This window comes from Eptesicus fuscus, chromosome 22 (genome assembly GCF_027574615.1).
Source record: "Eptesicus fuscus isolate TK198812 chromosome 22, DD_ASM_mEF_20220401, whole genome shotgun sequence".
NCBI lineage: Eukaryota > Metazoa > Chordata > Mammalia > Chiroptera > Vespertilionidae > Eptesicus > Eptesicus fuscus.
Window position 1 is genome coordinate 36,116,059 of NC_072494.1, and position 13,836 is coordinate 36,129,894.

Consider the following 13,836-nt stretch of genomic DNA (forward strand, 5'->3'; position numbering starts at 1 on the left):
AGAGCATGGATGACAGGCAGGAAGGCGGGAGGGGGTTTAGACTGACAGATGGATGCATACATAGGGAAGAAGGAATGGAAGGCAGGGGAAGGGGGAGAGAAGGGGAGGGAGAGAGGGAGGGCAGCTAGGAAGATAGATAGCAGTCCTCTATGCACCCTTGTAATGCCCCCCCACCCCGCCCCAATTTTAGTTTGAAAACAGAGGAAGACACTGAGGTCCAGAGTGATTAAATGAGCCTCAGTCCAAAACAGAGCTTGGACAATCTCTGAATGACGGTGCACTGTCCCCTGCTCCAGAGATTCTACCTCCCATCACCCTCCGCCAGAGGTTTCATTCACGCATGTTCCACTTCTGTCCTAACAGGAAGCACGAGTCCAGACCAACCAAGGGTTGAAAGAGGCTCGGTACCAATCCACCTTCAATTGGCATATTAAAAAATAGTTTCTGCTCTGGCCGGTTTGCTCAGTGGTTAGGGTGTTGGACTGAAGGGTCATGGGTTCAATTCCCAGTCAAGGGCATGTACCTCAGTTGCAGGCTTGATCCTTGGCCCCAGTCAGGGTGAGGCAACCAATCGATGTGTCTCTCTCACATCAATGCTTCTCTCTTTCTCTCCCTTTCTCCCTCCCCTCCACTCTCTCTCTAAAAAAAAAAAAAAAATCAATGGAAAAAAAATACCCTCGGATAAGGATTAAAAAAACACAGTTAATCCTCTTTCATATTCTTTTTACTTTTGCTCACAAATATTACCAAGTACTTACTGTGTGTCTGGCCCTGTTATAAGTACTTTGGATGCATTAACTTATCTATCCTTATAATAATTCTATTAGATAAGTACAATTATCAGCCCCATTTTCAAGAGAGGAAACCGAGGCCCAGAGATGTTAAGCAACTTGCTCAAGATCACACAGCAAATAGCAGCCGGCCTTAGGAAATGAACCCAATCAGCCTCTCCACAGAGCCAGTTCTTAGCCACGTGGCCACCTTACATCTGCTTCTCACAAGGCAAGCCCCCCCCCCCCCCCCCCCATTTAACACTCCCACCCTACTCCCTAAGATTAACATGGACATAAAACACCAATCCCCAAGACTTACAGCTGCTCATCCAGAAGATGACGGGGGACGGAAGTCCGGGCGGCGGGTTGCACTGGAGTGTCAAGGGGGCGCCTTCTTGAACCACCACGGGGTCTAGATTCTCCTTGGGCCACAGGGGAGATTCTGGGAGGAACACAGAGGAGGAGGAAATGCGGGTGATGCTGGGGCCGGGCAAGGAGGGGGTTAGGGGCCGGCATGTGAGGAGGGGAAGAGGAAGCAACAGGACAAGCGAGACAGGGGAGAGGGCCAGGCCCCCGGTCCAAGCGAGGCAGAGGAGAGAGGAGAGAGGCCTTTGTCTGAATGGGTGCATGTCTTCAAAGGCTCCTCTCCTTCCCCTCCTCCTGTGCCCAGAGTGGCTGGTGAAATTGTTCAAGATTCTAGCTTAGAAGCTTCCTTCCCAAGGAATCGTTTTGAGTTGGGGTGGTGCGCTTTGCTCAGAGGCAGAAAAGCAAGCAGGACCTGCAGGGCCCCAAAGCACCAACAGGCCAAGGGCAGGGGCGGCCCTTCTAGAATGACCGTCCATGTCCCCCTCCACCCTGCCGCCCTCCGCCGGCCCTACTCACTGGACACCTGCAGGCGGATCCTATTGGACAGGGCTGTGCCGAATTTGTTGCGGGCGAAGCACTGGTACTCGCCCTCGTACTCCTCTGGCCGCCCTCCGCTGCGGAAGTCGATCACCAGGGTCCCGGACCGCCTCCTCATCGACACCCGGGGGTCCTTGGCGACATTGAAGAACCTGCTGTTCCGAGTCCAGTGGAAGCTGTGGACAATGGGGGGAGGGGGGTAAGGCAGGAGCCACAAACGGGAACAGGGTGGGTTCCGGGCTCCAGGTGACCATCTCAGGACCCCAGTCCCTGGCTCAGTCACAAAACCACACCTTCATACCAACGGGCCCAGCCGGACACAGTGGCAGAACCACCTGGGCATCCTGAATGCAGCGTCTGCCCCTCCCCCGCAGGTGAATCTGGGGAGCAGGTCCCCGACAGCTCTCGCACCAGCCAAGGCTGGGAGTCATGCTTCCACACGGTGCACACCGCGCAGCCCCTGGGGACTGTTCTTTGGAGGAGTGGGCAGTGATTTTTATTTTTTAAAATCCAGAGTCAGCGGCCCCCTACCCCCACCCCCAGGGCTTCCCACCCTCCAGCTAGGAATGCAAACCCAAGTCCCCATTTCCCCCAGGAGGCTGGCTTGCTCCACCTGCCTCCTCATTTCATAACAGCCTTTAAAGCAGGCGTCCTCAAACTACGGCCCGCGGGCCACATGCGGGTGTTTTTGCCGTTTTGTTTTTTTACTTCAAAACAAGATATGTGCAGTGTGCATAGGAATTTGTTCATAGTTTTTTTTAAACTATAGTCCGGCCCTCCAATGGTCTGAGGGACAGTGAACTGGCCCCCTGTTTAAAAAGTTTGAGGACCTCTGCTCTAAAGGGAAGTGAGGTGGCTCAGGTTACCTGGGCCCCTGCTCAGTGGGTGGGATGTATGGCAGTGGCTGCGCTTGATGGCCCAGAAGGGGCTGCATTGAGAGAGAAAAAGCCTCCATCAACCTGAGCCCGGTTAGAAGCATGTCCCTCTGCTTCTCCTGGGGGGACGCGTGTCTAGCTGCCCAGGATATAACCTTAAAGAAGCAGCGTTCGTCGTTGTCCCCACAAAGGAACATGGGGCAGCCCAGACCTCCGAAGCAAGGTCACCCAAGCCCTGCCTGACCCTTCGGGACGATCCTGCTTCTCCCACCGTGGGCAAGGAGGCTCTGCTGTTCCAGGCCCACAGGCTCATGCAAACTTGGGGGGGGGGCAGGGCGGGGAAAGAAAGCTGCCACACACCTGAGGCTGCTGCACCCTGCCTGCTTTCTCCTGCTGACCGCCCCCCGCCTCCCCCCAACCCCCCGCACACACACACACACACACACACACACACACACACACGGGGTCAGGTCATGTCTGGGTCTGAATCTGGCATGAGCTCCTGAAAGCTCCGGCCTGTGGAAGCTGCTTTGTCACCAGTGCTTGCCGTCCAACTGAAACACACCTGGCCTGGGTGACCTTGGAAAGGCACTGCGTGACCTTGGAAAGGCACTGAATGTCTCTGTGCCTCCATCTCACTTCCCTTCACGAGGACGTAGGCCCTTCCCCTACACAACTCTGTGTGTGAGGAACAACGCGGACACACAGCCTGGCACGCGGCAGGCTTTCAACTCGAGTCTGCTGATCCATGTGATGCCGACGTGTGCACGTGCACACACACACACACACACACACACACACACACACACACACGAGCAGGGACGAGCTCAGAACTCACTCAGTGAGCTAGGGAGAGGGACTGCCTTTGGGGCCCTGCAGGTCCTGCTTGCTTTTCTGCCTCTGAGCAAAGCTCACCACCCCAACTCAAAACGATTCCTTGGGAAGGAAGCTTCTAAGCCAGAATCATGGCAGCCCAGGCAGTGTTACGCTGGAAGCCAGAAAGCGTATCTAGTCCTGGCACTGGTGTGACCTTAAGCCTCTTAGTTTCTGGTCCCAAGTTTCCTCATCAGCCAAATTTCCTAATTTTCCAAACTGTACTTTCTGCCTAGTGCGGGCTGAACGGGTAAATGCAATCTCTCGGAGGCCAGCTGTCATGGAGGAGCTGAAATGGCCTCCTGTGGCCCCTTCCCTCGCCCAGCGGGGTTTTCCTGCCCGTGCGCTCACCTGGGGGCCGGGTTCCCCTTTGCTTCGCACTCGATCAGGATGTTATCGCGGGGATCCACAATGTGGTCCTTCACGGACTGCTTGGTGATGGTCGGGGGCTGGGACACTGCAACAGGGCAGACGGCAGGCGGTCAGGCGGCGGGAACCTGCCGGGTCCCTGGCTCGGAGAAGGGCTGGAAGTAAGAGCTTCGGAAACCACACAGAAAAGCAAGCCAGCAGGGTGGGCAGGGCCCCATCCAGAGAGCGCGGGGAAGGGATGCGGGTCAGACACCCATTAAGAAGAATCCCTTTATGATGTCCCCGTATCCCCGTGAGAAACTGAAGGCCAGGCTTCTGTTGGACCCACTCTTCTGTCCAATGCTTAGGACAATGTCAATGTTTGTTGAATGAATATAGGAACAAAAAGCAGCTAGATTTTCAGAACTTGGTGGCTGTGATGGTTCTGAGCCCTGGAGGGTCAACAGATGGCCAACCTGTGGCCAGGATGGAGCTGAAAGAGGCTTTAGTCCCCAGAGAATTTCCCAGGGACTTGTCTGCAGGCCAGAGAGCATCTCCTCCCTCCCGGTCCTGAGCTGCACTTCTCCGGGGGCTCCCGTGCCAGCCGCCCGAGGACAGGAAGCACGGCCCTTCTCACCCGCCTGCCTTTCGTAGGCTGAGCCTCTCCCCTTCCCGGGTGGTGAGGGGCCTCACCACAGAGCGCTGGTGTCAGGAAGCCGCAGCAGGCAGGGCGGAGAGGCCAAGGATCCCGGCGTGCCCTCACCTGGCCTCCGCCCGCCCACCTTCCTGCCCTCCTACCCCCCAGAGGCAAAGGTGCAGAGAGGCGCCCGGGACTTACGCTCGTTCTGAATGCTGGCTGTTAGTCCGGTGGGTTAGCATTGTGCGGGGAGAGAAGAAGACATCAGTTATCACACAGGACCAGTCGCCAGGTGTCCTCAGGGCCCAGCACGCAGGGAGGAGGGAGACGCGGGGGCGGGGTGTGGGGGGGGAGGGCACTGTGCCCGGGTTCTCTCCTGCCAGCTGCAGAGCTCAGTGGAGGAGCCACGCTGGAGTGCGGGCACCCAGCAGGTGCTTCATGGGGAAGGCGATGCCTCCCCCGAGACCAAACCACGCAGCGGAGCAGAAAGACCCGCTTCTGACAAATGACGGTGCCACCAGGTGAGGCCAAACGTCAAGAGTGGCAGCTGCTCCTAAGAGGCTGGGCTCCGGAGATGCCACCCGCCACCTCTAGGTGCTCCTCGGCCAACCGTGCCAGGGTGAGGCCGCGTGCCAGGGAAGGGGTGGAACCCCTGCTACAGGACAGAGCCCCCAGGGACCCACTCCCCCACTGCCCCTCGCTCTCTCTCACACATGAAAGCACCGTCTTCCCTCATCGTCTCCTCCTTTGCCGGCCTCTGGACCTCTCTAGGGACGGATGAATGGTGAGTGCCCTGCTCCCGGCAGAAGCCCCCTGCCCTGCGGAAATCCCGCTTCTGAACCACTGCGGGTGAAGCAGGGCCCAGCATGCCCCCCCTGCTTTTTATGAAAGAGACAAAAGGGCCGGTGGCCACCCCTGAGATGCCCGTGTACAGGCGTGTGTGTTTCTCACACGTTGACAAGCACTGGGGGGGATGTTAACATGCAGGTTCTGATTTGGTAGATCTTGCATTTCTCCCCAGCAGCCAAGTGGTGGGCTGTGGACCGCGATTTATTATTTTTTTTTAAAAATATATTTTATTGATTTTTTACAGAGAGGAAGAGAGAGGGATAGAGAGTCAGAAACATCGATGAGAGAGAAACTTCGATCAGCTGCCTCTTGCACACCCCCCACTGGGGATGTGCCCGCAACCAAGGTACATGCCCTTGACCGGAATCGAACCTGGGACCCTTGAGTCCGCAGGCCGACGCTCTATCCACTGAGCCAAACCGGTTTCGGCTGGACTGTGATTTAAATACAGGGTTTTAGATGGTATATTCTTGGCGGGGACAAGGTCTTGGTTGAAATTTGTCTGCAGAAAGCAGCACCCCTGTCGCTGTAACTTTTAGAGAGAACTTTTACATCAGAAATGACTACGCCTGTCCCACTGCACACGGGTGTGGATGTCAGCGTGGTGCTGACTCGTTCCGAGGGCGTGCTTCCTGGGAGAAGCGGAGGCGGCTGCTGAGCCATGGTGACCATATGAGACGGGGACGAGGAGTTCGGGGACTCAGAAGGGGGCAGTCGCTCAGAGAGGCAGAGGCAGAGTTAAGACGGGACCAAGAGCTGCAGAAAGAGTCACAGGAGAGAAGATAGGCACCAGAGAGGGGAGGTGGTGGGTAGCAGGAACGGTGGCCTACTGCACACGCTATCAGGGAGTGGAAGTCTTGAGAGCAAGACCCACGAAAAGGTTCAGAGTAATTCTTTCAAGTGGCCCGGGTTTGTGCGGCCTGCTCGGGCACAGAAGAGGAATTCCGTCTGGCCCCCTGGGTAGGAAACAATAAGAAATGAAACACCTGGCGGAGGAGGCGGGGGTGGGGGACAGAAGTCTATGGATTCTAAATGTGTGCTCCGTGGAGCTCCCCCTGAGCAGCTTCACCTGCAGGGGGTGTTCTGGAAGGACTGAAAGCAGTGGGGCTGGTTTTGGACGGTGTGTCCTCTCACGGGGGTGTGGGAAGTTGGGAGAAGGGGCCACTTTCAGGAGAAGCAGGGCTGACACTTGACCCACCCCTTTGACCTCAGCCCAGGCCCCTGGTTTATCATCTCAAGAGACAGTTGGTGTCTCCTGGGTCCTCACTCACAGGTGAAGGCTCTGGCCTCACCCAGGATGGGAAGCTGATCTTTAAAGGCTCTGCTTTGCCCGGTGGGCTTCGCGCCTCTCTTATCAACTCCAATGCTGGTTCAGTGGGAAGACCCCTAGACGTTCTCCAGGGAGTCAAATCCAGGGGAGGGAAGTCCTTGGTCAAGATCCCCCAGGAAGTCTGTCTCAGGACGGGGGGTGAGAACCAGCTCTTCTGCTGCCTGACCCAGAGCTCCTGGCACAGACCCAGCCTTGGCCCGATGGGGCCTTGGCCTCCGTTCTCCTTGACATTCTGGACAAAGGTAAGTCAGAGGGAAGACCTTGAGGGAGAAGAGACTCACGGGGCAGTTAGAGCTGCCGGGATACGGAGACCGGGCAGCTCTACTGTGCCCCGGCCCCACACTGAAATCAGGCCAGGGCCTTCTTGAGAAGCTACTGGCCTCAAGAGGTAATGACATCTGCGGCCACACTGTGCCACCAAGGACTTTATGACAGGGACACAACCGACCCAGAAGACAAGCTGCCACAGGGAGAAGACAGTGGGGACCGCCTGCCTAGTCCTGTCCCTCCCCGCCCCCCCTGCCCCGTTCTCCATCCTGTGTCACGTCACCTGCCCTTCTCTCCTACAGAACTTGCTGATGACGAATGTAGAGTGGAGAATACATTTGTTCTTTTGGCTCCCAAGACGGAGGAAAATCTTCCAACAGACTCTGCAGCGGGGGAGGCAGATGCGGCCCAGTATTCATGCACCCCTTGTCTTTCCCTGACTCTGATCTGTGACCTCTGGGCTCATCCCTCGGAGGATGGAGTGAGTGTGAGTGAGTGTGAGTGTTGAGCCCTCCTGCAGCACCGTTTGGGATGATGGTGAGGAGTACCACGCCACTGCCCTCCTCCGCGGGTTCCGGGGAGAAAAACGCTGAGTCCCCTGATGTGGGGAGGGAGACGGGGAAGCTGCCAGCAGACTCACTTTTTGGCAAGCCCTCTTTGGCTGTGAGGTGACTCCTTGCTTTCTTCAAAGGTCACACTGTCCTTGAGGCTGGGGAGGGGAGGGTGTGTGTGTGACTCCGCTGGCAGAGTGGTGGTGACTGGAGGCTGGGCACTTCAATGAGGGGCTGTGTAGCAGCCCAGGGCTCTGTTCCTGGAAGCCTGCTGCACCCAAACCCCCAGAGCAGAAGCAATGCCCTATCCTCCTGCACAGAAAATGCCGCCGAAGGGGCAAGGGTACAGAAGGGCACACCTGGCGGGGCAGCCTCTGGCCTGAACCCCCTCACTTCTCCTACCCCCAACTCACAGGGAAAGTGAAGTGCCTAATCTTAGGCCAGTGATGGGCAACCTTTTGAGCTTGGTGTGTCAAACTTCGCCAAAAAACTGAGCATAACTCGGGTAGTGTGTCACTTTGAGGCAAAAACTAACTCCTAGACTCTAGTCGCAAATGTTTCATCCTCAGGAGCAGCAAATGTTTCATCCTCGGCATGCGGCCGCGTGTCATCAGAAATGGCTACGCGTGTCAGTGCTGACACACGTGTCATAGGTTCGCCATCACTGTCTTAGGCTGTCCCCATGTCCTGGCTATTGGGAAGAATGCCACAAGGAAGAGGGGGTGCTGATATCTTCTGCCTTAAGCCACAACATAGATGGGCCTGGAGGGCATTATGCTAAGTGGAAGAAGCCAGACGAGAAAGACACATCCTGTATGTTCTCACTTATATGTGGAATCTAAAAAAGTCAAACTCAAGGAACAGAATAGAATGGTGGCTGCCAAGGTCTAGGGGGTGAGCGATATTGGTCAGAAGGTACAGACCTCCAGCTATAAGACGAATACATTCTGGGAATCTAATTTACAGCATGGCAACTCTAATGAACAATATAGGCATACCTCGGAGGTGGTTCATTCCAGACCACCACGAAAAAGCCAATATTGCAATAAAGTGAATCAAAGGAAGTTTTTGGTTTCCTAGTGCATATAAAAAGTGACTACACTATTCTAGAGTCTAAGTGTGCAATAGCATTATGTCTAAAAACAATGTACATAGCTTAATTTAAAAATAACATGTTGCTGAAAAAATGCAAACCATCACCGGAGCCTTCAAGGGTCCTCTTGCCTTGACGTTGATGGCTGCCGAATGATCAAGGTGGTGTTTGCTGTAGGTTGGGTGACTGTGGGAATTTCTTAAAATAAGACGACAATAAAGTCTGCCGCATCGATGGATTCTTCTTTTCACTAACCATTTCTCGTAGCATGCGATGCTGTTTGATAGCATTTTACCCACAGAACTGCTTTCAAAACTGGAGTCAGTCCTCTCAACCCCTGCTGCTGCTTTAGCAACAGGTTTATGTGACATTCTAAATCCTGTGTTGTCGTTTCAACAATCTTCATAGCACCGTCACCAGGAGTAGATTCCATCTCAGAAAATCCCTTTCCTTGCTCATCCATGAGAAGCAAATCCTCACCCTTTAAAGTTTGATCATGAGATTGCAGCAATTCAGTCACACCTTCAGGTTCTACTTCTAATTCTAGTTCTTTGTTGTTTCCACCCCACCCACAGGTACATCCTCCACTGAAGCCTTGAACCCCTCAAAGTCATCCAGGAGGGGTGGAATCAACTTCTTCCAAACTCCTGTTCATGTTGATATTCTGACCTCTTCCCACGAATCATGAATGTCCTTAATAACTTCTAGAATGATGAATCGATTTACTTTGCCCAGATCCACCAGAGAATCACTATGTATGGGATCTATAGCCTTACAAAATGCATCCCTTAAATAGTAAGAGTTGAAAGTGAAAAGCATTCCTTGATCCATGGGCTGCAGAATGGATGATGTATTAGCAGTCATGAAAATAACATTAATCTCCTTGTACATCTCCATCAGGGCTCTTGGGTTCATTGTCAATGAGCAGTAATATTTCGAAAGGAATCTTTATTTTGTAAACCATGCTATAAAGAGATGTGCTGTCACTAAGTATTTGTTGCCCCATTTATGGAGCGCAGTCCGGGTAGATTTGGTGTAATTCTTAATGGCCCTAGGATTTTTGGAAGAGCAAATGAGCACTGGCTTCACCTTAAAGTCACCAGCTGCATTAGCCCCTAACAAGAGAGCCAGCCTGTCCTTTGAAGCTTTTAAGCCAGGCATTTACTTCTCCCCTCTAGTTATAAAAGTCCTGGGTGATAGTGTCTTCCAATAGCAGGCTGCTTAATCTACACGGAAGATCTGTTGTTTAGTGCAACCATCTTTGTTCGTTATCTTGGCTAGGTCTCCTGGATAACTTCTACATCCGCACCTGCTGCTTCACCTTGCGCTTTTATATTATGAAGACAGTCTTTCCTTAAAACGTATGAACCTAACTGTGCTAGTTCCAAACGTGTTGTCTGCAGCTTCCTCACCTCTCTCAGCCTTCATAGAATTGGACAGAGTCAGGGACTTGCTCTGCATTAGGCTTTGACTTAAGGGAATGTGGCTGGTTTGATCTTCCAGCCAGGCCACCAAGACATGCTCCACATCAGCGAGAGGCTGTTTTGCGTTCTTATCATACGTGTGTTCACGGGAGTAGCACTTTTCCTTTCCTTCAAGAATCTTTCCTTTGCATCCACAACTTGGCTCTGCAGCACAAGAGGCCCCGCTTTCGGCCTGTCTTGACTTTGGATGTGCCTTCCTCACTGAGCTCAATTATTTCTAGCTTTTGATGTGAAGTGAGAGACGTGCGACTCTTCCTTTCACTTGAACACATTGAGGCCACAGTAAGGTTACTGATTGGCCTAATTTAAACACTGTTGTGTCTCAGGGAAGCCGTGGAGCAGTCAGAGCACATGCAACATTTATCAATTAAGTTTGCCATGGAATATGGGCATGATTTGTGGTGCCCCAAGACGGCTTCCATAGTAACACCAAAGGTCACTAATCACAGATCACCATAACAAACATAACAATAATGGAAAAGTTTGAAATACTGCAAGAATGACCATAATGGGACTCAGAGGCCCAAAGTGAACAAATGCTGTTGGAAAAATGGTGCCAGCAGACTTGTTCAAGGCGGGGTTGCCACACACCTTCGATCTGTAAGGAACGCAGCATCTGTGAAGCACAATAAATGAGGTTGCCTGTACTACATTATACTTGAAAGTTGTTAAGAGAGTGGACCTTATAAGTCATCGCCACACACACACACACACACACACACACACACACACACACAATGGTAATCACATGAGGGGATGGATGTGTTAACTAACCCTACTGTGGCCATCATTTCATCATTTACACATGTAGCAGATCATCAAGTTGTACTTCTTAAACTTACAGATGTTATATATTAATTAGAGGCCCAGTGCACAAAAATTCGTGCACTGGGGGTGGGGGGGTTCCCTCAGCCCAGCCTGCCCCCTCTCACAGTCCGGGAGCCCTCAGGGGATGTCCCATGGGGAGCAGGCCTAAGCCACAGTCTGGCCTCCCTCTGTGAGAGGTGACCGGTCAATCAGGGGAAGGCACTGCCCCCCATCACCTCCTCACTGCTGCTGCCTCTGGCCTCCCTCTGCAGGAGGTGACCTGGCTGATCAGGAGAAGGCGACACCTCCATCACACCGCTGCTGCTGCCACTGCCGGCCGCCGCGGCTGCCTGAGCCTCGGCCCTTGCAGCCACCATGGCTGCCTGAGCCTCAGCCTGACCTCGCAGCAGCAGCAGCAGCAGCAGCCGCCATCCACAGCTGCGGCTTTGTCCAGTCTAATTAGCATATTACCCTTTTATTAGCATAGATAATACCTCAATAAAGCTGGGTGGGAAAAGGAATAACTGATCTTTCCCCAGCCTCTTCCACTGGGCAAGAAGGAAGGATGAACGCAGATCATCTGGGAAGGGGGAGGGGGAAAAAGGGCTGTAGGGGACCTCTCCCCAGGGCAACTGGAGGGCTTGCCTTTCTCTTGTCTTGTGTTCAGCTTTTGTAGACTCATTCTGGAGAATTCACTATGGCAACTGTGCCCGAAGTTACCAGGGAGGTGCATGAGGCAGCGAGTTTCCTGAGACAGCCTGGCGCCCAGAATGTGTCGCGATGGACTCACCTCCTGGTTCAGAGGGGCGCTGTGGTCACTTGCTGGCTCTGCCACTTACGAGCTGGAGAAACAGCTCTATTTCTCCCTACCTCAGACTTCTCACCTGTCAGCTAAGGACAACACATACTTCATGGATTAGCTGTGAGAATCACAGGACTCGATGCTGGAAGGTACTCAGCTCTCTGCTGTGCACTGCTACTCCGGGAAGTTCTTAGAACTGAAAGGAGGCAGGTTTGCTAGAGGTCAGTGTGGGGCATGTGCAGCGCCAAATTGGGGGTCGTTAAAGAGACCTGGGTTCTTCTTGCGACTCCATTACCCATCTGCTGTGTGACCCTGACCACGCGAGGGCCTGAGTTTCTATGAACGGAACACAGAGAGGATGGACCCTCCAGGCTGGGGAGGGCAGGGCACTCCAGCTCTGGGCTCCGTTGGTGGTACTGGAAGAGACTGACAGCTCGGTCACCTGCCTGTGGCTAGGCAGAGCTCTAGGAACCCAGAGTCCTCGCCCAGATGTCAAGGCCATCTATTTATGGGTTCCCCTTGCAGGAACTCCTCACCTACCAGCCCCAGGGATCAAAGTGGCAGGTGAGGGAGGGAGGAGAAGCGGTGGAAGAGAAATGAGCCTTCAACACTTCCTTGATAACCAATTTCCTCAGCAGCCCCTCGTCTCCAGGGGGAGGGAGGGCCTATCGTGCTCCTTATTAGATTGTCTGCCGGGCCTGTTAATGAGAATCTCCTTGAGCCAGCTGTACAGATGGTCTCCATGGAACAGTTCCTCTCACAACTCCCCTGCCCCCATCCCTGAGTGTCTGTGTGTATGTGTGTGTACCGCCCGCCAACCCCCTCCCTCCCGCCGCCACACATACTTGGGGCTACCGGGAGGACAGCAGGGGCCTTGTCCATCTTACTTCCGGGCCTACCCTATAGTTTCTCTGGCCTGCTCTTACCCAAAGTGCCCACTCCTCGGGGGCAGCTCCTGTTGGTGAAGTGGGTGGGAGGGGCTGAGACACCTGCAACTCTTCTCGAAGCTCTGCTACCTCCAGGCCCCAGGGCCTGGGTCCGGAGAGCTCCGAGGAGATTTCTTGGAGGCTGTGTAACTCTCCCACCCCTCCCCAGACATCTGTCACCTGGAGAGAGCCCAAGTCAACATTGGCATCATGCGGGCTCCATCTATTCCTGGAATCAGGGGACAGGGCACGGAGGTGGTGTGCCCACGTCTCAGCACGGGGATGCAAGACGTCCTGATAGGAGTGTCAGGGCTGTGGCAAAGGCGGTGGGTGCACCTGGAAATGCAGGGCCGAGGAGCATGGCTGCCAGTCAGTGGGCCATCAAGAACGTACCACAGATACGGCTGGTGGCGACATGGTGAGTTCAGCACGCCAAGCCCCTGACTTTGTGATTCTGAGGGCCAAGTGATGCCCCGCTCATAAGGAAGCAGAACGGCATGGATTTTACTTTTCAACTCTGCTGTGGGAGAGCTGGACGCAGCAGGAATCAGTGCCTGGTTCTCCCACAGTGGCATTCTAATGGGCTCTATTTCAATGTCTCATGCAGCCACCGTCGTCTGCAAAATAATCCCCTCCCCAACCCGCTCCCAGCCACCCGTCCTCCTGGCCAGTCCAGCCAAGAGGACCTGGAGGATCCAGCTCAGGAATGAGGCAAATAACCACCCTTTGATGGGCAAGTGAAGACCACAGAGGACACTCAGATGTCCAAACTCTGCCACTTCTAGTCCTGCTCAGCAGGCTCCAGGCAGTGCAGACAGTGGAGACGGCTGCAGACTCACAGTCTCACTCTCCAAAGCACCAGCCCGCCTGCTTCCATTTTTGGGAAACCCAGCTCTTTCCCTCTTACCCCCCAACCTTCTGCAGAAGTGGGTCTTAACTTCCCTCTGCCCCAAATCGGAAGATTGAAAGAGGAAGGAGAACTTACGATCCATAGGAATCTCGATGGCCCCGCCAAGGCCGAGGAGGCAGAGGAGGACGGCTGCGTGGACCCAGGGTGGTGGCTGCGGCCTGGCCATCCTCAGCGCTGAGCCCCGCTCCCCGTTCCCCGGCCGGCGGGGTCTTGCTGCTTCCAGCTGCTCTGACTCAGCCTCCCAGACAGAGCTCAGCTGTGGAAAGAAATACGACAAGTGAGTTATTTCTTAAACTCATGGTTTGTTCTAGCAATCCTACAGGGCCGGAAGGATGCAAAGGTCCCCTTGGTCACAGACCACTGTTCTAAAATAGGGCTTCTTGCCCTAACCAGTTTGGCTCAGTGGAT

General features: G+C 54.2%; 1 protein-coding gene across 7 annotated transcripts in view; it reads right to left on the reverse strand.

Moving 5' to 3' along the window:
- The window catches only part of NFASC (neurofascin), a 75,121-nt gene extending 61,527 nt beyond the window's left edge, over positions 1-13,594 (reverse strand). For 5 of the 7 annotated variants that reach the window (XM_054711474.1, XM_054711472.1, XM_054711473.1 and 2 more), the window contains exons 1-4: positions 13,504-13,594; positions 3,776-3,881; positions 1,656-1,852; positions 1,093-1,215 (exon numbers count right to left, since the gene is read on the reverse strand). In XM_054711474.1, the coding sequence (XP_054567449.1) occupies positions 1,093-1,215; positions 1,656-1,852; positions 3,776-3,881; positions 13,504-13,594 (517 nt within the window). Of the gene's footprint in view, positions 1-1,092; positions 1,216-1,655; positions 1,853-3,775; positions 3,882-4,610; positions 4,629-13,503 lie in introns of all 7 variants that reach the window. The other 2 variants (XM_054711470.1, XM_054711469.1) reach the window with 1 other exon arrangement.
- Between the last annotated feature and the right edge of the window lie 242 nt (positions 13,595-13,836).